The sequence below is a fragment of the Ixodes scapularis genome, unplaced genomic scaffold, assembly GCF_016920785.2.
Source record: "Ixodes scapularis isolate PalLabHiFi unplaced genomic scaffold, ASM1692078v2 PGA_scaffold3__209_contigs__length_174095766, whole genome shotgun sequence".
NCBI classification, from domain to species: Eukaryota; Metazoa; Arthropoda; class Arachnida; order Ixodida; family Ixodidae; genus Ixodes; species Ixodes scapularis.
The window spans coordinates 147,998,600-148,024,400 of NW_024609868.1; the positions used below are offsets into that span (position 1 = coordinate 147,998,600).

Genomic DNA, 25,801 nt, shown 5'->3' on the forward strand with positions numbered 1-25,801 from the left:
GACTCTCTGACAACAAAGGAAAACAGGAATAAAAGCAAGCATTCGAACGTCTGTCCAGTGGTAGGTGCTTCACTAGTAGCAGAAAATGAACCTGTGAAGGGCGACAGTCTGCGTGAGAAAAACTTTTGGTATTTTAGCTTCAGGACAATTCGATTTAAGTAAAATATCAATTTTAGGGCTTATGGGACTAATAACGAGCTAGGCACTTTCGCTTACGTTTGTTATACATTACTTGAGCGCTTACGTTTGTTATACATTACTTGAGGGTTGATATAAACAAGTCCACAGATACCACCCGTGTAGTCCATTGAAATACTATCCGAATCCAGCCAAGGTCAAATGCGAGCAATGTATATAATAAATTTTCCTTGTTTTTTTTTTACTTTGTCCCTGCACTTGGGCTGTCTTACTTGTGATTCCCTCCCCATGGCCCAGACTGTACTTAGCATGTTGCTCGAGCAGCATGCAGCTTTTTTGCTTCGGCGATCTTTGAAAACAGAGATACAAAAAAAAATACTATACATAACCTGCCAATTCGTTCAGACCACCAGCAGCATTTATTGTGCGAGATGTAAATCTATAGTGCCATATTTCTTTATTTTCATATACCAGCTGTGATTCATGGGTTGCCTGCCCTGTCAACCATGCTTAAAATGTTGGTTGAAGTTTTGCCTGTAGCTACAAGCCATACCTCAATAAAGGCACATATAAAAATTCACACTTCCTACGAAAAACACGCAAAAAAAATTAAATAGAAACGAGCGCGCCGACAGCTAGCGTCGTCACAGCCTCCACAGGGCGAGCGGGGCGAGTCGGGGAAAAGTTCTCTCCTCGCCGTGACGTCACCCCGCTTCGCCATAAGGGGGCGCCACGCGAACTTCTCGGGGCTAATAGACCGTTCCATTAGGGTCAGAGCAGAGAGGGTAAAAGAGAAAAAAATGCACTCCCCCTCTCACCCCGCATCTCGTCCGCTCCGCCGAGTGGGTTGTAGCTAGCGTCCGGCTGGCGTGCAAACTCTGTTTAAAATCACGTCATTTTGGAACTTTCAAGCGCAGATGCGCAGATTTTGGTATGCCAGTTGTCGTGTAATATTATGCGAGATAAAAAGACCCACAGGGTTCAATTGCGCTGTTACCTGCGTGCAAATAAAAAAAAAAAAAAAAAACAGGGAAACCTGCGTCAGATTGGCCGGTCTCTTTGGCGAAAAGTAAATCCGGTTGCTGTACCTTTTTTACTATACAAAAGTTCGTACTGGTGTGGGCCTTTAGCGACCATGAGTGGAAGTCTTAAATAATAAATAAAACGTGCTCTCCTGCCGCAATACAAGCAGTAGTTGAGGGTAGTACTGCCGGCTCTCTGAACTGCTATTTAAGAAACAGAAAAAATATATGCCAGTTGATCATTTAGCAAAATAGAACAACAGAGAGCTATAGGATAATTTTGGAGTAGCCACAACTATTCTAAGAACGCGAACCACTTCACAACGGAAGCTACGAGCGAGAGTTCGAAGTTCGGTAGAGCCCGCCGATACAGCCCAAAGATGGAGAACGGCAACCTCCCGGTTTGTCGTCTGCTAGCGGAGTCGGGCGCGTGCCCTCTCTCTCGTTTTACCCCGCCGAACCCGCTGAACTTCCCGGATGTGTGGAGAGGGCGCTGCGGTGGAACAAAATGGTGCCGCCCAGAGAGCGCTAAATGGAATGGTCTATACACTTTTGCAAGTCCGGTCTCGGGGCGCCGCCATCTTGCCCAGTGGGGTGCGCTTGGGCGCGGCCATAATCCGATTAGGACGCCTTAGCAAGGCTTCGTAATCGGATTATGGCCGTCTCCAAGCGCACCCCAGCGAGCAAGATGGCAGCGCCCTGACGCCGGACTTGCGACACGCTGTTTACAAACAATCCCGCGTTTGCCCACACCAGGTGTGGGCACTGCGCGTGCGCAGAAACCGAACTCGCGTGAAGTGTCTGCGCATGCGCAGTGCCATCGACAGCGCCACCGCAGCTGCGTGACGTCAGGGTCGCGTGTTGGTCTATAGACCGTTTTATCGTGGGCAGCGCCATTTTGAGAGCGAGAGAGAAGGGGAAAGGGCTACTGGCGCTTTCCCCCTTTCTGGTTGTGTAGAAAGAGTGAAAGTCGCGGATGAGAGGGCTTGGCCGGTGTTGGGTGTCTGCAGTGCCCCAACTTCGTTCGCGCTATCTTCTACGTTTCGAACTTCCAAACTTAATTAGGGCCATGGTCTTCGATGGCGACAATCCCCCGGCCATCGGGACACCATTGCTGGTTGATAGGGTGGACGAATAACAACAGAAAGCGTCGAATACTGTCCGAGGACCTATGTAGCTTGCATGGAATCCGGCAAGGCGAGTGCGGCTGCAATGTTTTTAAGCTTCATCGCTTTCCGCGTGACTGGAAATGATGAACCATTTGTAAATTTTTGCTTGCAATGGGGGGGGGGGGGGGGGGGGGGGCGTACTTCAACATAGTCGTTTTTAGTAGTAATCAACAAGCGATACACGAAACGGGAATCTCAATTAACTTTTGTAAACACCCGGAACTGCTACAGATCGTTTTGCTGCGTTGCTTTTATCTTCGTGTCCGTGTTCTTATATTTCCTTGTGGATCAACGACGAACACGCTCCAGATGTACTTATATCGAACCGCAGAAAGCCTCAAAGCAGCCACGCATTATTTTACTCTTTGTTGCAATATTTTGAGTACTAAACTCCAATTTCTATCACTGACACGTTCGCCGCCGCTGTTCCCCCGTCGCCGCACTGGCGGATGCCATGACTCGAAAAAAGAAACGTGCACACTGGGCTCGAAAACGCAGATCGCAACACACGAGACGTACCCTGCAGCGACTATCCAGGCCTTTAAAGCGCCCAATTAACGGAAACAACCCACCAGCGGCACTCCAAGAAGCGCTTTTGCCGGCACTCTGGTATCGCGCAGGAGATCGCGATTCAGAAAACCGATAGAACTATTTTTTCAACAATTTCCAGCCTCACCCGGCGGCGGAAATGAGCCTTCAACTAAGCGTTGTAGATGATAAAATCGAGTCAGTCACCACTGCAAATTATCAATATTAAGCTAAATTCAGTTACGAAATTTTACAAGCTGAAACGGCTGTTATGATAAGAAAACTCGCACGCACTTTGCGAGCGTACCCCTTGTTCATCGGCGGTACAGCGTTCGGTCGGTGCGCGCTCCATTCACAAAATGTTCCAGCGCAGTCGAGAGGATGGCGTTCAGGAAACGCCTTTTCCAATTTACGGACGCAATTCACACTTGCCTTGCCTGATTCCTTGCAAGCTACGTGTGTCCTCGGTCAGTATTCGACGCTTTCTGTTTTTATTCGTGCACCCTATGACTCAGCGATGGTGTCCCGATGACCGGGGGACTGTTGCCATCGAAGCCTGCGGCTCTAATTAAGTTTGCGAGTTTAGAACAGAAAAGGAAGCCCGAACGAAGTTGGGCACAGCAGACACCCAACACCGGCCAAGCCTCCTCATCCGGGACTTTCACTCTTTCTACACAACCAGAAAGGGGGAAAGCGTCGGTAGCGCTTTCCCCTTTTCTCTCTCGCCCTCTTTCAGTAAAACAGTCAATAGGCTCCCTACTGTAGCCAGAGTTGCGCGCTTATCCCTCTTGCGCCGACGCTCCTGCACGGAACGGGATTGTGCACATCACGTGACTTAAGTAGGCGAATAGCGGCGCCGCGCTCTTAAGGCGAAGCGGCCGTACCGGTGGTTTTCCTGCGCGGTACTTGGATTTTGCTCTTCATGTGATTCCATCTCGGCGATAGCGGCGCGGCGGCACGTGGAAAACAGACGCGCAACTCTGGCTGCCAACTCAAAAAAAAAAGACTGTTTTTATTTTTTTATTTTTTAGTACTCTGAGTTCCGACTTGAAATATTAGCACAACAATGTGACGCGTTAGACATTTTCGTAAAAAGTTGCTACAAAATCCGGCAATTCTTTTTTTCTTTTTACATTTCGAAGACATTTTAGCGAGTAAAAATTTGTTTTAACCCTGTACAAGAGCGCGAAGGTCTTTGCGAGGGAGCTTGCACTGCACGGGAATTGAGATCCCTTAAAGCTTAAAGGAGCGGTGCAACCATATTCAATTGGAATGTTTTTCACTTGACACGAGCTTACTGGCACACCTGGGACTCAAGGATACTCACACGCAACGCCGCTGGCCAAGAAACTCCTTTGTTGCGGTGTAATTTCAAGGACAAAAGCGATCATTTTCATTCAATCTCTCCTTTGCGAAATTTGATGACGTAACGTGGGGATCGCAGTACACCCAAGTGACGATATTTGAATGCGGTTCATAGATTGGACCCGAGCATTGCGTGGGCACTCGACTTGGGCTCGTGATAATTGCTAGCTCAAGAAGCATTCGGGTAGTGGCCCGTGTCCAATCGCTGCAACGACGACAACAGCCGAGCCATAACAATGTCTGGAACTCAGCGCGTGTCCTGCTCTTTGCCAACCCCAGCGCGTGGCTATGATCAACACTGGCGGCATATAATCGGCTCCAGATCACGTGGCCGCTTGTTCTGGCTGCGAGTTGAGGGGGTGAACGCTGCTCGTTTTTCTTTAATTTTTTTCTGGAACTTCTATTGCGTGGAGTGAAAAACGAACGCGTGTTTCATAGGTCATTAACGTTGGGGATCCGTTTTAAGCGGTATTTGCGCAAAGTACAAAAATTGTTGCATTGCTCCTTTAAGGATACCTTAAAGGGAACGCGTCTCGTGTTTACATTCGGATCACGACAGTCGCTCTATGTGCCCACAAAATAAGCTGTACTTAAAATATCGGCACTCCAGTTTGGATTATCGTTTGGCTACCGCCATTTTGGTGCTTAGTGCAGAATGGGCACAATTGGCGGTCCTTGTTATTCGAAAATTCGACTTCCTGAGGTCTAGATACGGGATCAGAAGCTCAGATGACATCGTAGTCCTTTGTCGCTGATTGTTTTTTTACATTTCTGGGTGGCCGAAAAACATGTTCCGCAATTGCATAATAAGAAAGCTCCAGACAACTGGCAATTATGCTTTTAAGCAGCAATATGAGTGATCTGTCGTTACTGCGGAGCGTAGCTTTCCAAGCCACGAGGCAAGAAGGCGGAAGCGGGATTGTGGCCGTTCGACCGTCAATTTCTGTAGTTACCTGTAGTTCCCGCATGTCACTAATTGAAAGCTCACCAACTTCGGAAATAGGCAGCTCTTTATTTTAAGAATGGCCGAGAAATAATCCTTCAAAAAAAATCTACATTTTTTTTTTGTGCAGTGAATTTAGCTCGGCGTCATGGGCACCTTGATGTGGAACGCTCTGGTGGCTGCAGTGGTGGCACTGGTGACCTGCGTCGCCTGGTGGATCCGTGACAGACGTCGAAAACACAGCTTCTTCAAAAATCACGGCATCCCCGGACCAGAACCGGGCCTTCTCTGGGGAAATAGGAAGGAGCTTAAGAAAGACGCCATTAACGTACGTAATGTAGACCCTTTCCCACTATTCAGCCTGAAAGTACGGTGGGAATGTACGGCGGCAAAGAAAGTAAAATGGCAAAGAAAAGTTTTGTGTGTTTCTTTTCAAGATTGTGAGACGCGGCAGGTTGCCACGATGAACAGAAACTTCTCCAGGCTCATGTTAGATCAAATTCGAAGTAACAAATTCGTGTTATGAGATAAAAGGCACTAAAATATATAGAGAAAACAAATGCCTTAATTTTAACATGCATCCAACGAGGTAGAGGGGCTTAGAGCGATGAAATGGTATCCCGTTCATCAGCCAAAAGTGATCCCTGCTTGGTTGCCGCGATGTTGTACAATTTTGACAGCTAGACACGTGACCGTACCAAATCCTGAGGCTTTTGCGCAAAACTGACCGAGATTTGTACTGCGATCGCTTTAAAAAGCATGATAAACTACTTTTCGATACTGTTAGCCCCAGAGATCAATGTCTAGCTTCAATAAAAACCCAAAATACAGCACCGCGGCTGACGGCAGCTAGCGGAGCCATTGCGAAGCTGCCCGAGTGTTTGTCGTAAAAGCACATTTTTGGACCTAAAACAAACGAAACATAACTCGTCTCGTCAATACTGTTATTAAAGATCAATAATCAATCATTTGTGCGAGGCGCTTTGTTAAAATCTAGAACTATAAGGTCACGTCTCTAGTGGTCAAAAATGTGCAACATGGCGGTGGTTAATTAAGGGTCACTGTCAGCTGCCAGTTTATCGCTATAAGCCCCTCTTCCTCATTGCCTGCATCAGGCTTAAGACCCTGTCTGCCTTTCAATCTGTGGTTCAGGTAGCATATCAAATAATTGCTGTATAGCGCAAGGCAACGATGCAAGCCAAATGAAAGCAGAAATTATAAAGTACGGGACGTCCAGTGTTAATACTGAGCTCTGACCTTTATCTGAGCCAACTCACCCTTTTGGCTACGCCTTTGAATGCAAAATTCCACTGTAATGAAAGCCAAGCGAAATTTCATCCTCGTCCGTGGTGTCCGTGGCATGTCACGTGACCTCAAGTCATGCAACGTCATGGCGTCACGTAAATCACGGTCTCAAAAAGAAAAAAAACAAAAACGCGTAAGTTGTGCTCAGTGTTGGCTTTTACAATTTTCTTTAGAAAACACCAACTAAATTATTTTAAATCACCGCTGGGAACCGAGTCTTCAGTGAATAGATGAAAGAGGGACGCTACGTTCGTTTCGAGCCTTTGACGAAGATTGGCGCTGTTAAATCAAATCAGAAAAATGTTTTGACAGAATGAATAATGGGGCAAACTACTTAACTCCACTTTCTGCTGTGTATTATACATTTTAACGCCATATTATCAGACCGTCACCATGTAAAAACAGAAGAAAACAAATTATTAATCTAAAAATGTCATCATAGACTTTTTTAAAAATAAATTAGTCGTCAGTCGGACAGTTGTCCTAATTACGTTGAGTACGTTCTCGCACCACCACATTTTTGTAATATTTGATCAAGTTCAGTTCCATATAAAGTACGCAGATCAACTTATAAACCGGGTGTTGGCTTAAGGTGGAGTTATACCCAAATAACCTTTAAGAAACCTTATTTGCCTTAATAATTCTTTACAAACACTTTTCACGTTTCTTAGGTGATGGAGAATTGGATAGAACAGTATGGGAAAGTGTTCGGCTTCTACCAGTCAGAAGTGCCCTTCATCGCTCTTAGTGATGTGGAAATAATCAAGCAGTGCTTCATCAAGGAGTCCAACGTGTTCCACGACCGACCGTCAATTCCTCTGAAGGTGGAGCCATTTGCGAGCAGTCTGCCCTTCCTCAACGGTGAGGTCGGTTTCCATTTTCCCGGGGGGGGGGGGGGGGGGGGGGAGGGGGGGGGGGCAGGCTGAGAAGTTCTCCGGGGGGAGGGGGGGGGGGGGGTGCTGCGCGTTAGCTAACGAAAGCACGCTGGGATTCCATTTCCCATGTATTTTGTCGAAATGGCAACGTGGGAGTTATTTTCTTTACATGCCACTACTAGAAGCTCGTTACATGGCACGTTAACAGCGCCTGAGTAGGAATCATTATATTCCGGGCCCGGGGGGGGGGGGGGGGGGGGGGGGGGGCGCACGAGCCCCGATGCCCCCCCCCCCCCCCCCCCCCGAACTCTACGCCTATGTTCTATCGTAATAGGTTGTATGATGAGTAGCCACCCTTGTTTGCTTCGAACTGTTTTATATAAGAACACTTTTTGACATGTTGCGAGGCCTTTTGGTATGTATGTACTTGTTACTCGTTGTTTTGTAGCGTGCTTATGTGGTTTCTCTCTTATTTCAAGTTTTAAAATACAAGGAATATCACAAGTTCGCCTACTTTACGTTCCTTTTTGAAAACGTAAACCAAAATAAAACATATTTTCGCAATCGTAGAGGCGAACAATGCCAGTAAGGTTGCTTTATTTTAGTCATATGAGCACAGATTTCACACGATTGCTGCTCGAATAGAGGACATACAACCGATATATTGAATTTTTTTATCGGCTCTTCTTCTAGTCGACTATTATATAAAAAATATGTAAAAATATTTAAAAAAATTAGGTTTTTAAAAGAATTGCTTTTAAACTTTCAACATTTTTTATTTCTCACAACGTTTCCGTAAAGGTGACGGAGTGTCTAGTGAACAGATCACAATGACATTATTATATTTATAATGGGCTTGTTTTGGGCTTTCTAGAGAGCTGAAGAAATAAAATTTGCCTTAAGTACAGACAAACTAAAAACCCGTCAAGTTTGACCAAAACTCAACCCGAACGAAGACTTTGACAATTTTTTAGCAAAAAATAAGATTGCTAAAAAATTTTTAATACACCAGGGTATCTTTATAGTGTCTATTAAATGCGGAAAAAAAAAAGTTAAGATGGAAGAGGAAAAACAGTAGAGGCAGCAGAGGTTCTCAAACATGCGACCTGCGACGGCAGGCAAAAATACTAGAACAAACAAAAATAAATAAAAGATATGCGGTTGTACTTTCTTTCATTTGAGAAATTCCCCCAAAGCATATTTCTTCGTCAAAAAAAAAAAGAAGCAACTATTAGCCTGCCCGATTTGAGATGAAACCACCCATATTTATGGCAAACTCGAAGACTAAAAAAAAAGCAACAGTGAATACTGCATAACAAGATCTCGAGCATCCATCAGAGATTTAAGACCGTGGGTCATGATGTAAAAATCATTTGGATGCTGTTGGCATTTGCACGCCATTACACAAAGGCATTTTCCCATCAGCATATAGGTTAGTCTACACAGACGTCTGGATCAGACTGGAGAGCAAACGATTATCTTATAACTATACGTCCTCCTGAGTTACAACAACAGTCTTTATAAGTGCCGTTCTTTCACGCAAAAAAAGGGATAGACGCCTTAGGCCTCTAAAAACAATGACGGTTCACTTACACCATTTAGAAATTCTTGAAAGGTACTCAGGCCCCCTAGAACGCTACGATAAACATCTCAAACCCTTTAAATGTTTGAGGGGTATGTGAAAGTATTTGAGAAATCCTGGTGGGCCCTATAGACGGTTTTTCCATAGGGAAGATTGGTCGTCTTCATTGGTATGCCTATTAATTTATGAATTATTGGCTCCTTATTAGAGTGCTCGTTGGCTTTGATTTAACACACACTTACATAAAGTAGGTCTGATGCGTAGATGGGTTATGTTTACTACATCAGGGGATTCCTAGACATGTCAAATTCATTAATTAAAGAATGTAAATCACAATTCAATATATTCCTTAAAGTTTTTTTAGAAGTAAAAGTTTCTAGATACTTCACTCCAATGTTTTAGGCGGAATGATAGATTAATATGGTGAAACAAAATATTATCTATGCGCCGACTGCCCTAGCACACAATTTTAGCTTTTTCCAGCTCTAGCTTTTCCACACATACAGTCATTTAACATCGGCATGTTTAACCCTACCGATATTGTTTATTTTTTAGAACGAGCAAGCTTACATAAATTGCGGGGAAGTTCATACAATTGCATAAAATATCTGGTAACGAAAGTTTACAGGATGCTTATTGAGACCGAAAAGGCGCCGTCAATGCGATTACAACATTACATTACATGCAGCTATTTGTTTAACGTGGCATTGAACGGCCCTTGTTTTTGAGCTTTCGTCCATAAGTGCCATGACCGACTGTTCTTGAAAAAGCTTACAGCGCTGTTGACGATGGGCATTAATAAATCCAAAACGCTATAGCCAAATGATAGCTGGCATTTTTTATCTTCCATCCACTCTCAGCGTGCCTCGCCAAGTCTTTGTATACTTGTGTTTGACCTTACGCGTCAAAGACCTGCAATAAAAAAGCGTGACTTGTCAAGTAGGTTGCGCACTTGCAATCCTGCAAATAGGTAATGATTTTATCTCTAGCTGATCTTCTAAAGCGTTCTCTCGCATAATTAAGATAATGCCGGTACCATTAGCCCTGCGTGGCTGCAGCGAATTAGTCTATCGCCGGTGCCGCTATGCCAACATCGGCGCCTGTGAGGTTCCTCTTGTTTTTGTTGTCACAAGTTCACCACGTTAAAGCTTTAGTTTTCTAGTTTTTTCGTCTTTGTCACTGGTTGTTAGTGACAATATTCAAAACCGACTTACATTATTCAGATCAGACTTTCAATAATACAATCTGAAATATTTATGCCACTGCCGGTTGTCACATAGCATTACGTTTTATATCAGTCCCACGAATCTCAGCAAACAGAACCAATAATAAAGTTACCATTAGAGCGTACTCATCACACACTACACTGATGAATAAATTTGAAAATGCCTTTGATATAGGGATTTATCAGTGGAACAGATGAGTTTGCATCGCGAGCAAAACATTCAGTACCACTCCAAGCTCACTGAAACCAAACATAACTATACGTAGACGTTCCGAGATTATTTGAAAAACACCAATAAACATCTGCCGGTTTCAAAATATTAAAATTGGATAAAAATATACCATCTGAAAAATTATTTTTACGCCGCAACGTTTTTTTTTGTCGAAACCTTGCCTTCTTACATGTTTTTCGGGTGCGTAATCTAACCTAGACTCAAGCACCTTGTAAGTCCATTCAGAATCAGTGTAATCACTGACCTTGGGGGACGGTGGTATCAAGTCAGATAATCGGTCACCACCAACTGCTACAATATTTTCCTTGTATATTTTTCTTTTTAATTTGCGTTTTAAGCGATCTTCCTCATCAGTAACTTAAAATTTCGCTCCTCAAGTACGCGAAGACAATTAATTTGGCTTATATTTCTAGAATCTCCCATTTTTTTTTCTTTTGATCGGAGGTTGTATTTTTGTGATCGAAGCGAAAAGGCATTAGCAGCTCGTCGTATGGCGATTGTGGTTTAACCGATAAACCATGTCCTTTATACCCTTAATTGCCTATTTGAATATTTCTCCGGTAACGGTGACATGTTCTGTTTTTTTTTCCACACACAATAATATTCCATTATATTTTTTTGAGACGTTAAAATAATTGAAGGTAAATTTTAATTAAATCTAGTGACGCAAACATTGCTTATGTATGGTTATGCTAATAAGTTTTTGTTATGCTAATACTTTTTTTATAAGTCTCATTGATGACGCGTCAGACTTCTTGACCAATGGAAACTAAATGTATGTTTTATTTTCGTGGTATTTGTGTTTGTATACCACAAAATATTCAACATATTATCACGTGCTTTGACCGCGAAATTAAAGTAAGACATTTTTAGAGTGCTTTAGAAGAATGTCACTGGCATTACAGTAAATGGCCATGGCATATACAGTGACCGAAAGAAGTTCGCTTCTGATGAGCACAAGATTGTGCGGAACTTCTTTATTTTGTCATGTAAATTTGGTGCTATAAAGAAATTAGTCCTCATTTTTCTTTCCGGCTACTGCATATAACGCGTGGTAGCGAAGAAATTTCGCGGATGACAGTAATCGAAACTTGAGTTATAAACTGGTTTAAACGGGTTCGCGCCTGGTAGGAGGGGTAGCTGAACCAATATTTTGCGCGGTTGACTGAACCGGAACTAATTGGGAGCAAAATTCAAAGCTGTTTATTTCTAACTTGAACCGAACCGAAATATTGACTGGTTCGACACCCTAAATATAACTACCCGAATTGTCTTGCAGCTGACACCTGGAAGAAAGTGCGCACTGTGCTAAACCCCACCTTCAGCGCAGTGAAAATGAAGCAGATGATGCAGATTATGAACGCTTGCACGGATGAGTTCGTAGACGTGCTTGATGACTACGCCAAAAAAGGAAAAGTGGTGGACATGTTCAAGGTAGCCCAGGGCCTGTCACTGGATGTGATTACAAAGTGCGCTCTGGCCTGGCAGGTAAGTCTGCATTTTTTGTGTTACTCACCACGTGCATTGCCTGGGTTGTTGCTGTAACGTATAACAACGGATGATATATTTTACCTTGACAAATACGGTAACTTTGCTCAGTTTGCTCGAGGTTTCGTGCGACCATAAACGCACCAGCTATCAGCAATGAGAGGACAGGAACTAGTTAAAGCCTTTTTCACGACGCTTTATTTGGCGCTAACGCGAAGCAGCGTCTGTGAGTGCCAGCGGACAAGTGTCCGTCTTACCGCAGCGAAATATTGGGCTGGTGTCGACGTCTGCGTTTTACAGGCACTGGTGCTTTACAAACATGTCGTTCACCTTCTGCTCTGATATTTTCCAATCACGAAAGTCCTTGATTATCCTTGACACGTGAGTAGTTCTCATAGCCTGAAACGTAAGATAATGCCTGTAAAATAAGATAATATCTGAGGACCTTGTCTCCAATGCTTGGAGCAAATGGTGACGCTCAAATTATAAAACATTTAGAAAACCAAATGTATAACAAGAAGGGATTCTGCGATGATCACGCAACCACTCCCAGCGAAGGACGTGCCTTCGTGAAGCTACCACAGACGTTGCCGCGCGCGACGAAGGTTATGTGGTCCTTGGATAGTAGAAGCAAGTAGATTCTGTTACCACAGACATGCTTCAAGTTTCCGTCGTAGAGCATTTCAAAAAGCTCTACACTAGGTTTATTGACATTCCCCAGTTTGACAATGTCACTCGCGTTTCTACTCTTCAACCAAAAATTGCCACTTGTTTTGATTGGTGGACCATGGAATGTTCGATCAGCGGAAAGCAGTTAGCATAACCTCTATTCACGGCTTCAACCTGATCGTCATTACCTTGTTCTAGCAACATACTCAAAGGGGTTGATGTCGTGTTTGCGCTAACTGTATCGCTCAGCAAGTTCTTCGATTTTCCCAGGTGTCCCGAAAGGATACGACGGAATTATACGCTTATACCAATAAAAAAAATTAGCACCGCATTAACCCAGAGTTTACCCTGAGTCAAGGGGATGTATCTGTGTCCAGCTTTTTCCCTCTCCCAGCAGGATAGCCTGAATAGTCTTGACCACTGGGCGGCTATGGCTAACCTCGTGCAGGGATATCACCATGTGTCTCTGATCTGACTACCGAGTGCTGCTTGGTTATACCTCTCACTTAGGCTTGGCTTCCTCGAGGAATCGCTTAGTCTGACTAGGGTCACTCGAGATGCCGCCTTGCTGAACTTCCTGGTGGGTGAGCCGGGTTAATTAGTGGTGAAATGAACTCTTATCATATGGGAACCGCACGCCATACCCTCACAGTTGGAGGTCGGAAACATATTCGGCTTGCAGAATGCAAAATAACTGAACACAAGAAAAAAATTCACAAAACTATAAGTAATATCAAGCGATGGCCCTTATGACCCGCAAAGTAACACCCCGCCATTCCCTATAGGAGAAGGAAAGAAAAAGGTTCCTGCTGTTACAAACATCCAGAAAGTTGCTTCAAGCGATCCTCTTTTGGAAGTGTAACCTGAGACAGCAAGCAAGGCGCTGCTCAAAGCAAACGTTTTTGGAAAGATTACGGCCCCTCTCACTGCACATAGCACTCTCAACTCAAAGAAAGGTGATCTCTTGGGACGACTTGCTAAATGTCCCAGAGAATGAATTTCTCGAGGGACTCGCGGATGAGAATGTTACAATGCGGATGAGAACGTTTAGCGAATAAAAATCAAGAAAAATGACAAAGAGATTCCAACCAAGCACATAATACTCACATTCAAAACACCTAACCTACCTTCATGCATTCACGTTGGCGACATGAGATGTGAGGTTCACCCACACATCGCGAACCCACTTAAGTGTTTCAAGTGTGATCGGTACGGTCACCAAACGGCACCATATCGTCGACCACAATGTTGTGCAAAGTGCTCCAGCAAGGATCATGATGCGAAAAAAATGCTCTAACTCTTTTCATAGTGTAAACAGCGAGGGCAAACACCCTGCCGACTCACGCTGCTACCCATCCCGGCAATACAAGAAGAATATAGTACGAATTAATATCTTACAGAAACTAAGCTGCCATGCTGCAGGAAAAGTGGTATTTGTGCAGCTGAAAACTCAATCCCTATCGTCTCAGCCCGTTAGGGGTCACCAGAATGTCAGGAGGCAAACAATAATAAAAATAATTGGTGGGGACTGTTTCTTCCATACCCAAGAACTACCAACCTCTTCTCTTTTAAACCGGCCAGAAGCCCAAACTGGTCAGGTGTATCGGCGAAGTGAAAGAACAGCCTAAGATGGGGCTACACTTGCTCTAGAACCCCTAAGACCAAGTCAAAATTGTCTGGGAGAAAGTTCTGAAAGTTAAGAGGCAGTCATCAATGAATGTTATGAGGATTCTCGTCGTCAATGACAGAGAAATTGCTGACATCAACAATCCAGCTGATGAACTTGTTCAGCACTTTGCTTTCTGATTGAGTAAGCATTCCCCTACAAGCTTTCTTAGGGAAGATATAGCCAAGCTCGAGAAAGAACGGCTAAAATACAAACTGGATGATGCTGCTACAATAATAAGATATTCTCACTTTATGAGCTGGCATATACAGTGAACAAAGTGAAAAACACGGAACCGGGACTTGACAAAGCGCACTGTGAAACGATTCGCCACCTTTCAGAAAAACAAACTCTGTTTGTTTTGCGTATTCTGTACGATCGGATCTGGACTGAGAAAGTCTCTTTTGAGTTCCTGGTGCATAGCTCATGTTATTGAACTCCGTACAGCATTGAAAAACAATATTTTTATCCAGCTAGCCCCCAGCACGGCTTTTGTCTCATCCCCGCCATTTCATATAATGGGAAATAAAGAATATTTTTATTATTATTTATTAATATCAAATTAGCTACTTGTATCTCTTTTTGAGTCACGACACTTTGTATATAACAGCCAGAGTGGCTTTCAGCGCTTCCACTCAACGCAGCATGATCTAGTTCGACTGGAGAGGGAGATAAGATTAGCTTTTTCTTGACACTATACATCTCATTATTTTTGGACGCGCAAAAGGCGTATGACACAACCTGAAAACACTGCATTTTTAGAGATATTGTAGACCTTGGAATAGGTGGTGGGATGTTCTCTTCTATTCAGGTTTTTTAAAGCAGGCTTCTTTGGGAGAATATAGGAACTAAACTTTCCCAAGTATACGCCCAGGAAATTGAGTTACTCCACGGAAGTCTGCTTAGCTTGACCCCTGTTCTGCATAAAAATTATTTCTATTTCCAAATGCCTCCCTGCAGGCATTTTTCTGTCTTTATGTTGACGACTTCCAAATGCCATTCAGGTTGTCTCAATGCTTACAGACGGGTATAAGAACTATCCAAAGAGCCCTGAATGGGCTTATTCGGGGGTACGAGCAATGATTTCAAGTTTTCTGGAGAAAATAGAGTCGTTGGTCATTTTACTAAAAAGAGAGGGATGTTCCTATTTACAGAACTCTAGCTTTGAAGCACAAAGCTCCAAACAAAACCAGAACGCAAACTCCTGGGGGTCGTGTTTGATCAGAAGCTGGCCCTTGCTCCACATCTTCGGGAGCTTAAAGCGAGCTGCATCAGAGGGTGCAACATCCTTGAAATGCTGGCTGGGACATGATGCGTAGGAGAACGTGAACCTATTTTGAAAATATACGAATCACTGCTCCGCTAGGAACTCAAGCATGAGCGAAAAGTCTACGGCTCCGCAAGGCCATCGGCGCTTCGATTTTTCGATGTTGTTTATTCTGCAGCCTTGAGAACGTGAACTGGTGTATTTATAGCTTCTCGTGTAAATAGCCTATATGTGGACGCCCACCATCTTTCTCTCGATCTGCGACGTCAATATCTATCTCTAAGTTATGCTGCAAATATAGCCGCCTTTCCACTCCACGTGGCTGACCAAGCTATTTTATCTGAGAAGATAAGAGGATGTTTAATACTCAGAAATTTCTCACTCCAACCTTTGCGGATTCAGTACCTCTGCCATGTAATTTCCATACCGTTCAGTATAGCATCTCCAACATCTGAGAAAGATATCCCTCCATAGAAACGGATGTCTGTTGCCTACGACTTTACAATGAGGAGGTATTCCAAAGGGCATATAATGCCCCCTGTGTATGTACCTTATTTCAATGAATTCCATTTTAAATATGATGGATATCAATCACCATATTAAGCACTGAAGCTCCAAGGACAAGGACAATTGAAAGACGTAGACAGGACAAGCGCTACACTCACAACTGACGCTTCATAAATGGTCATCAAAGAGGATAAAGACGTTAAAAGCATTTTAAATTTTCAAGCAATGATAGAACTACAAAAATATTCACTCGGCGTGATGTTCATTAATAGGAATAACCATCATAAATATAATGATTTACATAATTACAGTCTATATTACACACATTTACATAAAATGAAGATTAAAGTAATTAAGTGACGATATTTAAACGCCAAAGAAGGAAGATGAAGGTAATTCAAGAGCACCAATGATAAACCTCTAGCGCTTTAAAGACAAGACTATCGATGCCGAACTTATGTAAACTTCCCCTTTCGACGCTAAGCCACAGTTACCACGCTGTACTCTTGGACAACATTTTGTGGCCATGCAGTCAAGACTATGGGCGTAGGTGCTCTTCCATATCTTGAGCGCCCATCAGAACTGCGCACGCGCACTCTTCACTTCTGAAATAACTGTCCGAAATTATAGGCCGTACTAGTCCCTACAGTGTGGTAACTGTGGTGAAGCATAACTGCAGTTAATAATATATTTATAATAATAATATTATTATTATTATAGCCAATCAGAACATTTCCCTTCAAATTCAGATTTACGAGCATCGGAAGTTCAGACTGTTATCGGATCCCTTTTGGAGGCGCGGGTATTCACAAGGTTTTATTAAAAACACACGTAAACAGATGCAGCAGGGACGAGAAAAAGCGACTAATAATTACAAAGCATGTGTGGTGGCTATCCCTTATGTGAAAGGCGTCTCAGAAGCTATTTGCCGGTCCCTCCTTTCACTAGGTACATGAACAGCTTTCAAACTCCATATAAAATTACGTGACCTCATTTCGAAGCCAAAAGATCCAACCCCTCCTGAATCTCAAAGTGGTATTGTATACAAAGTGATCTGTCAGGACTGTGACAAGTGATACATCGGAGAAACTGGCCGAAAACGGAGTACCCGCCTCAAAGAGCACAAGAGAGACGTGGAGAAAGCAACACATGCCACAATATTAAAAAATGAACTGGTGGACCATTATTGGACGACTGGTCACACTTTTGACCTTGCGAACGCTGTAACCCTGGCACGCAAACAACGGTGGGACCCGAGAAGATTTCTGAAATCATGGTGTATTCGCAGTGACCCATCCGCCTGCAATTCTAACCGCGGCCTCCTCCCCGACGTGTACACCGACATCCAGAAATAACTTTTCATTTAACTTCACATCTACGACGGACGCTAAAGAAGTTGAAACGAGAGCCGACGATGTTGATGTCTCCCGTATGCCATGGACGAAGAAGTCGGCAGAACCAGCGCTACGAATGAAGAAAAAGAAGAAGCAAGCGTTGGATTGCTGGTAGCTAGTCGGGTATTCCTAGGCCGCACTGATGATGTCTCCCGCATAGGAGACGAAACGTCTTATAAATTGTTGGTATTGTTATGCAAGTCGGAGGTATTTGTTTTGAATAATATAACTAATCTGTATTTTGTGTGCCAAAAAACAACCCGAAGATGTTCCCGTTGGTACACAAAGAACGAGTAAACGCCAAATTAAAACACAAAATAATAAAACACGCATCACAGATTGGTTGGGATTACTTGCAATTGCTTGCGGTAAACAGTAGAATTATTGAATATTTAAATACCTGCATTCTCAAAGCGATTGAACAGTGATTGAATGCGTGACAAGGGTGAAGATCTGCGTATGGTGTGGACATAAAACGTAGATTGATTCCTAGTCAAATGGTAGGGGACATGGATATTAACATTGGATAAAAGCGAATCATTATCTATTACTGCATTTACTATCTTGTGTAAAAAAATCAAATGACGTCCTCTTCTTCTGTCATACAATGACTACCTGCGTTAAGGGTATTACATTTCTAATCTCATGCATGTCGTGTGAACAACATCGGAAAGACCACTTTCATAAATTTTATGCGCAGAAAATTTCTTATCTTCCTTCTTTTCTGCTTGGTCACGATTTCATTGTACCTGCGGAAAACATCTATAGTTTCTTAAAAAGATTACCAGATTTTCAAGTTACTTTAGTTGTCGAGCTCTAGCGGCCTGATTTTTAACCCTAACAGTTATGTAGCGTAGCCATTATGCAATTATATATCTACTTTAATTTTTTTTTGTCGTATGCAGTCCGCGTTTTTTTGTCAAATACGGCCCTAGCGCAACTAAAACTTATTAATTTAATTCGTCCCTCCGTCCGTCCATGAAACTACTTTAAAGCTTTTGGATTTGCTTAGCTACCAGATTGGGTAGAATGTGAATACGTTTTTTGAGTGTAAGATATTGCATGAATTGCTTGTTTCGTTGAGCCTATTGTGTTGAGTGGAGATCCAATCTCCATGCGTAAATATAAAGCTTTAAATACTTCAGTACTATTCAATACATCTAAAATGCCCTCAATTGTGCCCTGTTTTTGATTGGCAATATGTTATGCCGCTGACAGGAGATAATTGAAACATCAAAACACTCAAATTTATTTTCAATAAGTGGATTGAACATTTCGTCCGCTTTGGGATGGGAAAAAGTCTACTAAAATGCTGCTTGCCTTTTGGTGGTCACTGGTCAGTTTTCTACTGTTGTTTTTATGTTTGATGTGCCCTTCAGATATAATTGATTTGAGTGTGGGCGTGTTTCAATATTAATTAAAAAATGTAGTATATGCCCCTGAACTTTGTGTTGTAACCAGCATGGGGACTGGGTTGTGTTCCTATTTTTCACATCGTGCCGTTTTTGTAATTATTTCAGCAACTCGCGCCAATAACAAGATCGAAAAGATGTTCCTGGGAACTGTAATAAATAGATCAATATTGTTACCTTATTAAGTATTATTATTAGCGTTAGTATTAGTATTATATGTCCTTTTTACGTAACTAAATAGAAAAACGGTATTTTTTAAATATTTTAAAGATGAAAATGAAATTTTTTTCAAGTGGCAATCGTGGTACATGCATACCGTGTTTGCTCTATGCGTATTGGGTTGGGCGGACATTAGATATAAGGTTAACCATTACTAACAGTAGGATAATTGACTAGAACCTTTTTGTTAACTTTTTAATAAATGATCTCACGGGTCACGTTGCAATTGACGTATCGACAGCGATTCCCAGTGGAGACTAAAACAATTTAAAGGTTTTCTCAAAAGGCATTGCAATATCCACCGATCAGTTTACACGCTTTGTCGCATGATTACAAAATTGATGCAAAAAAAAAAAGCGCGGGAGCGCTTTTCACAGTCATGCACACAAGAGTGATGCACCCGTCTCTAGCGGGAGGCATTCAGAACGCCGAAAATAAAAATGCCGAATAATCGGAATGCCGAAATTTAAAACACCGGAAATTCAAAACGTCGAAAATTCAAAATGCAGAAAATTCAAATAGCCGATAAGTCAAAACACCGGATCATCAAAATGCCAAAACATCAAAATGCTGGTATTACGCCGGTTCACTTAGCTATACCAGGGCATAAATTTTCTTCGTAATCTAATCAAAGTTATGGGAGAGCTTGCACCCCCCGATGTGCACGCCGTTTCGGCCTATTTTCTAATAGCCATGAAAAGTTATTTTTGAATATAGCTTCCCTTCGCATTATTCAAGTTTAAAAAGAGAAAAATATATATTTTTGTACATATTGTCGGATAGCTGAGCGATTCCTTGTTTGCATTTGAGACGGATAAGTTGTGTGAAATTCTTCGAAGAAAGCTTAGAACGTCGACATTGTCCCGGTTGCCCAGAGCAGCCGCCAAACGATTTTTGCGCACATTCTGCTTCTTGCTTCGTGGAAGACGGGGGTGTCTTTTGATCGCTCCCTCGATGTCGTGTTCGCCTGTAGCTTGCTCCCTTTTCATGATGGTGATGACCCCGAAGACGCTTACGTAGTGTCCGCCAACCAATGTCTTCCTTCGTGGGTGCCATGCCCCAACGGAGCTATTGCCTCTTGGAAACCCGTTCTCAGCGAGAGAATATCAGTGGACCTCATATATTTCGCTGGAGTTTACTTCTGGCGACACGGCCAACATGGTGGCGTAATTTCCCAAGCAGGTAGTTGTCCCCCACCTTCGCAGCAGAACAGGCGCTTCTCGCGGGAAGGATGGCTTCAAGGACGCATATTCAACCCGTAATTGTTTGGTGGGTGAAAATGAAAGGGCTGCAAGCTGCCTCAGCTTGATGGCGAAGTCATCTACCCATTTACATAATTTTTGTAGAGAACTGACACTCCAAGGTGGCTGCACTCTCCTCCATACTGACTGGCACAGGTGGAACAGAGAACTATGCACATTTGACGGCAGGAACAACGGCCGAATAACGTTAATTTCTGCCAATTCAAAGTCTGTATTAACGGTTTTCGGATTTAGTCAAGTACATTGTCTGCGACAAAGTTTAACACTTCGAAGTGCCTTGTATAAAATCTGGGTTCGTCGAGTCATGATGCAGTAAACTAAAAGAAACACATGGTCACGAAGATAACTTGAATTATGTATAACTGCTCGAAGAGCGGCGAATAAATTTTTCTTCCACGAGCCACTTCGGAGTGTCGTTCAAATTCTTGAAGATTTTTTCCGGGAAAAAAAATTGAAAGCCGAGCTCCATCGGCCCTGGTGTAGTCGCACCGTAGAAACTCCCGGCAATCTAAAGCTCAAATTAACTGAAAAGCGTGTATTCTTTCTGTTGCAAATCTAAAGCTGTTCTGAACCCGTCCTCAATGATGAGCGCCTGCACAGAAGACGGCTCGTGTGGGCAGTACGCTTTCCTCTTTCTTTTCACAATCTGGCGCAAAGCTTCATTGCGTGGAAAGTGTTGCTTTGAAGACGCTGCTACATCAGCCGTGACTTGCTGCAATAGGTTCACGGTTGCCTCACGCGAGGCCGCCGCCAGAGCTTTGATCCGCTCTCGAGTACAAAAAACGTTAACCTTGCACATATCCGGAGCATGACTTGCGTGGGTTTCGGAATGATCATGTGAATACTTTCTACAGGAAGGTCGATAATGATTCTAGCGAAGCTTTCGCCTTGCTTTTCGCATCTCCAATAGTGTCTAGAACCCATTTTCTGGTCAAGTACGTAAGTACGAAAGGCAGTGTCTTCGAAACTGCCTTTCGCTTTTGCCTTTTGGGAACACATAATTACGTCTTCGTCCATGTCCCTCCGAATCAGTGAAATGACTACTGCTGCTGATTGCTGCTTCTCTTGTAATCTAAACACTGGGCAGCGCTGCTTTTTAGAGCGCAGCTCTTAGGGGCCCGTTCCCGGCTTGAGCGGCGTCGCCGTCGGCGTCGGCGTCGCCGTCGGCGTCGCCGTCGCCGTCGGCGTAACCAAGGTCATCCCAAGGTCACGTGACCCCAAGGTCACGTGACCCCCAAGGTCACGTGACCCCTCCCAAGGTCATCTCAAGGTCACATGACCCCACGTGACCCCCTGAAGGTCACGTGACCCCTCGAGGTCACGTGACCCCTTCCAAGGTCATCTCAAGGTCACGTGACCCCAAGATGACCCCACGTGACCCTTTGAAGGTCACGTGACCCCCAAGTCACGTGACCCCTCTGAGGTCACGTGACCCCCGAGGTCACGTGGTCGCCTCCCCAAGGTCACGTGACCCCCGAGGTCACGTGACCCCCAAGGTCACGTGACCCCTTCCAAGGTCATCTCAAGGTCACGTGACCCCACGTGACCCCCAGGTCACGTGACCCCTCTGAGGTCACGTGACCCCCCGAGGTCACGTGACCCCTCCAAGTCACGTGACCCCAAGGTCACGTGGGGGTCACCTTTGGGGTCACGTGGCCTTGAGGTCACCCCCAGGTCACGCCTCCCCGAGGTCACGTGACCCCCTCCCCGAAGTCACGTGACACCCCCCGGAGCATATTAAAGAATGAGGGGAGGAGGAGGAGAAGGGGGAGGGGTCTACCCTCCCCTCAGTACCCTTCACTCCTCCTCCTCAAGAGCTGCGCTCCAATTCGGCGTTACAGGGATTTGTAAACGGCTTCCACTTTTTCTGCTGACAAATAAGAGCTCCTCTCTGACTGCTAGGCCTAGATTTACGACAAATAGCAAAATACAAAATTTTAGATCTGTTTAATCTACATTGATACTGGTGTCCTTGTAGATCGAGCTAAAAAGGCTCGTGTCAATGGGAAGTGCTTCGGCGTAAAACGAACAAATGGAAATGACAAAGCTCGTCATTCGATTTCGCCTTTTGTAGTTGTCGGCGTTATGACTTTTCCGCATTTAGATTTTTCGGCATTTCAACTTTTTCTGCATTTCAATTTTTCGGCGTTCTGACGTTCGGCCTCTTTATAAGTCAGCCTCTTATTCTTCGGCGTTTTGATGGGGACCCGTCTCTAGCACCTCACCACTCTCTCGGCGTATCTTCCAAGGAGGCGCTGCCTAGATAGTCACGACGTGACTCAAAACGACTACGTTACTCTAATAAGCGTAACTCTGGGGAGGGATTCTATACTTCGTCTCACCGTGACATGGCAAACGGCGAACGCTACGGTCCCAGTGAGCCAGTCAGCGCGTCGGAGGGAGACACGTGACATCACTCGATCTTACTAGTTGAGCGCAGTGCTGTTGAAGCCACGGGCGGGAGAGAGCGGAAGGACGCTTTTGTACGAGTGTTTAGTGACAGGGGGACAAGAGCGACTTCAATATATGCACACGTAAATCATAATATTTTTGTTAATTCAGATGCCGAATTCGTAGATTATGCTCATTACAAAAGTATATTTTCTATGTTGAAAGTGCTGATTTGTTATTTGACAAAGCAAACCTGACGCTTTCTTGGTTGAAATGGTGGAGTAGATTTAATTTACTTCAAATAGATAATAAAAAATATGTGTTGAATCCTCCCGAAAATGAAGTAGTCACCCTTACGAAAGGCCTGAGCATAAATTCAGAAAAGAATACTTTGTAAACTTAAAAATTCTAGACGTAATTTTTATATATGTCATGGTATTATCACATAAGCCCCATTATACACAAATTTTCAGAAGTTGTGGCAATGTTATACCGTCATTGTAATACTTTAGCGATGAACGTGAAAGAATGGTTTATAATTTCGTGTTCTATTCTAACCTAAATTACGGTCATTCAGTTTGGGGCGCACCAACTTCAACGACTTTTGAAAGGGTACACCCGTTGCAAAAGAAAACGGTAAGGACCATAGGCAATATTCTATTTCAGCCTCATATATCAGACCTTTTAAAAAAGTTCTGGATCATAAGCGTTCGCACTTTGTATCACTACAGACATGGTACTAACCTAAAGAAAGAGGTCACTAGGAATACGAACTTTCTAATAGCCCTTGATCGTATCTAAACAAATATTAGTGTGTGTCCTACACATAGCACCAGGTGTTTGGCTGTGGTAACGCAAAACGAACCATGGCAAACTTGAAGAAAGAGTAAGTGAACAGGCGATCTGTTTGATGCAACACGTACTAACAATGGAGATGACGGGCAAAGAAGGGGACAAACACAAAACGTATCAAACACAGGTCCTAACCTTTATTGACACAACTGTTTATATACCGTCTCACACACACACGTCTCCAGGAGTTTGCACACGTCTTTGCGACCTTCCACCGCGGTACAACGCGTCGTGACCTCAATTCACAAACGTATGCCCCATGCAACACACGCCTTTTGGAATTTTCACACGTCTTTGTGACCTTCAACCGTGGTAGAGACCTCCTCCTGTACAAAACAATGGTACACGGAACACTTCAAAACAAAGCAACCTTCTCAAAGCGCACCCTCATGAATCCGTTCACAGGTCCCACCCTGCCGCCTGATAAAGCAAACAACAAACCTGTCACCAAAAAATTAAAAAAAAAAAAACTGTTGCAACAACAAAAACTTTCCGGTCGCTCCATCTAGTCCTATCGACGGTTAACTGATGGAATTTCCTACGAACGCAATTCTGATTGCCTCCTTCAAGACACTTTTTGCACAATCTTTTGCTTTGCTTAATACCACAATTTTCCGCCGATCAGGAAAACGATATTGCATTCCTGGACATGTTTAGCGATCTCAAAATTCGGAGATCTGTTCTTGATCATCCCCATGTGCTCTAGAAGTCCGTCATATAGGTATCTTTTCGTCTGCCCTACGTTCGAAAACCCACAGGTTATTGGGATATCATTCAGATCTCTAAAGATGTACAGGAATGCAATAATGATTTGCCTGATTGGGGGAAAACATTTGAGTTAAGCAAAGAAAAAGATCGTGCAAAAAAAACTTGAAGGGGACAATCAGAATTGCGTCCGTAGGAAATTGTATCAGTCAACTGTCGATAACACTAGATGGAGCAACCCGAAGGTTTTTGTTTTTGAAAGAGTTTTTTTGTTAGCTTTAGGTGATAGGTTTGTTGTTTGCTTTATCAGGTGGCACTGGTGGGACCTGGGAGGGTGCTCTTTGCGGAGGTCGCTTTGTTTTGAGGTGTTGCTTGTACCATTGTTTTGTACAAAAATAGATCTCTACCGTGGTTGAAGGTCAGAAAGATGTGTGGAAATTCCGGGAGACGTGTGTGTGAGAGATGGTATATAAACGGTTCTGTCAATAAAGTTTAATAGCTGTATTTGGGATGTTTTATGTATGCCCCCTTCTTTGTACGTCGTCTCCAGTTTTTTCAAATGTTTGCTTCTGGCAAACAGACGCTACGATGCAATATCCTAATTTACTAAATCTTTATAAATCTAAACATTTCGATTTGAACAAAATGTCATTTAGAGAAATTCGTTCATTGTTTTTTTACGGATGCTTATGATGATTGGCTGCATTTACTGTTGTTATATTTGATATCGGCTGAACTTGTTAAGGTGACTTTTGTTATTGTTTTTTTTTCTATACTTTTATTTCCTGCTGTGCGCCCGTCGCAGTGCACTGTAGGCTTATGATTATTATTCTAGACAAACAAAAGAGGGCCCGGGTAAGAGGGGTTCCTCCTCCCCCTCCTCTCCGCCCGCGCTAAGCTCCCAAACCTGTACATTTGGGAAGGGCCCTCTCATGTGCTTCCTCAATCACTCTCGTTTGCTTGAGGGGGCCGTAGCTTTCGTTGTACAAAGTTACAGTGAAATGAATTATAGCGTACTTTATGCGTCCAGTTTTGGAATCGGGCGACAACAGACACGGTAACTGGTCGATGAATATCTCAGAAACCGTCGCTATTCCACAAATTGTTTAATTTGATCAAGCTCCTGATAATGACTGTCTTGAAAGCCGAAATTGCAACATAGCCCATCTGCTAATTAATTAAAAAGGTCATAAACAAAATTTAGTTAGTCTACTCACTGTGTCGGTTATTCTGTCTACTATCGTAACGTCCGCCGAGGTCGCTACACAAGAAATGAAGACAATATGCGGGTAGCTGCCACTCAATTCGTTAAAATATGCAAAATAAAACATGCGCCCTGTATATTGGAAGCCTCCAACAAACGAGGTTGCCTCAAAATATTATTCGTACTTTCAGCTTCTTTTTTTTTTCTCGTATTTTTTTTCCTGGTACAAGCGTAGTGCCTCTTGCTGTCACTTTAACTGTGTTCAGTCGGGTCGTAAACACTAAATGACCTTCATAACCATGCGTGTGACGTAGATATGTTCTTGTTGTCATATAAATAAATAATATTTTTAATATTATTTTCAGTATTTGTTCATTTCAT

General features: G+C 43.4%; 1 protein-coding gene across 1 annotated transcript in view; it reads left to right on the plus strand.

The window, feature by feature from the left end:
• The window catches only part of LOC8027128 (cytochrome P450 3A18), a 43,071-nt gene that overhangs the window by 14,175 nt on the left and 3,095 nt on the right, over nt 1-25,801 (plus strand). Inside the window, exons 2-4 of the mRNA XM_040222473.3 lie at nt 5,296-5,493; nt 7,142-7,331; nt 11,664-11,872. Coding sequence (XP_040078407.1) covers nt 5,314-5,493; nt 7,142-7,331; nt 11,664-11,872 — 579 coding nt within the window. The 5' untranslated portion in view covers nt 5,296-5,313. The remainder of the gene's footprint in view (nt 1-5,295; nt 5,494-7,141; nt 7,332-11,663; nt 11,873-25,801) is intronic.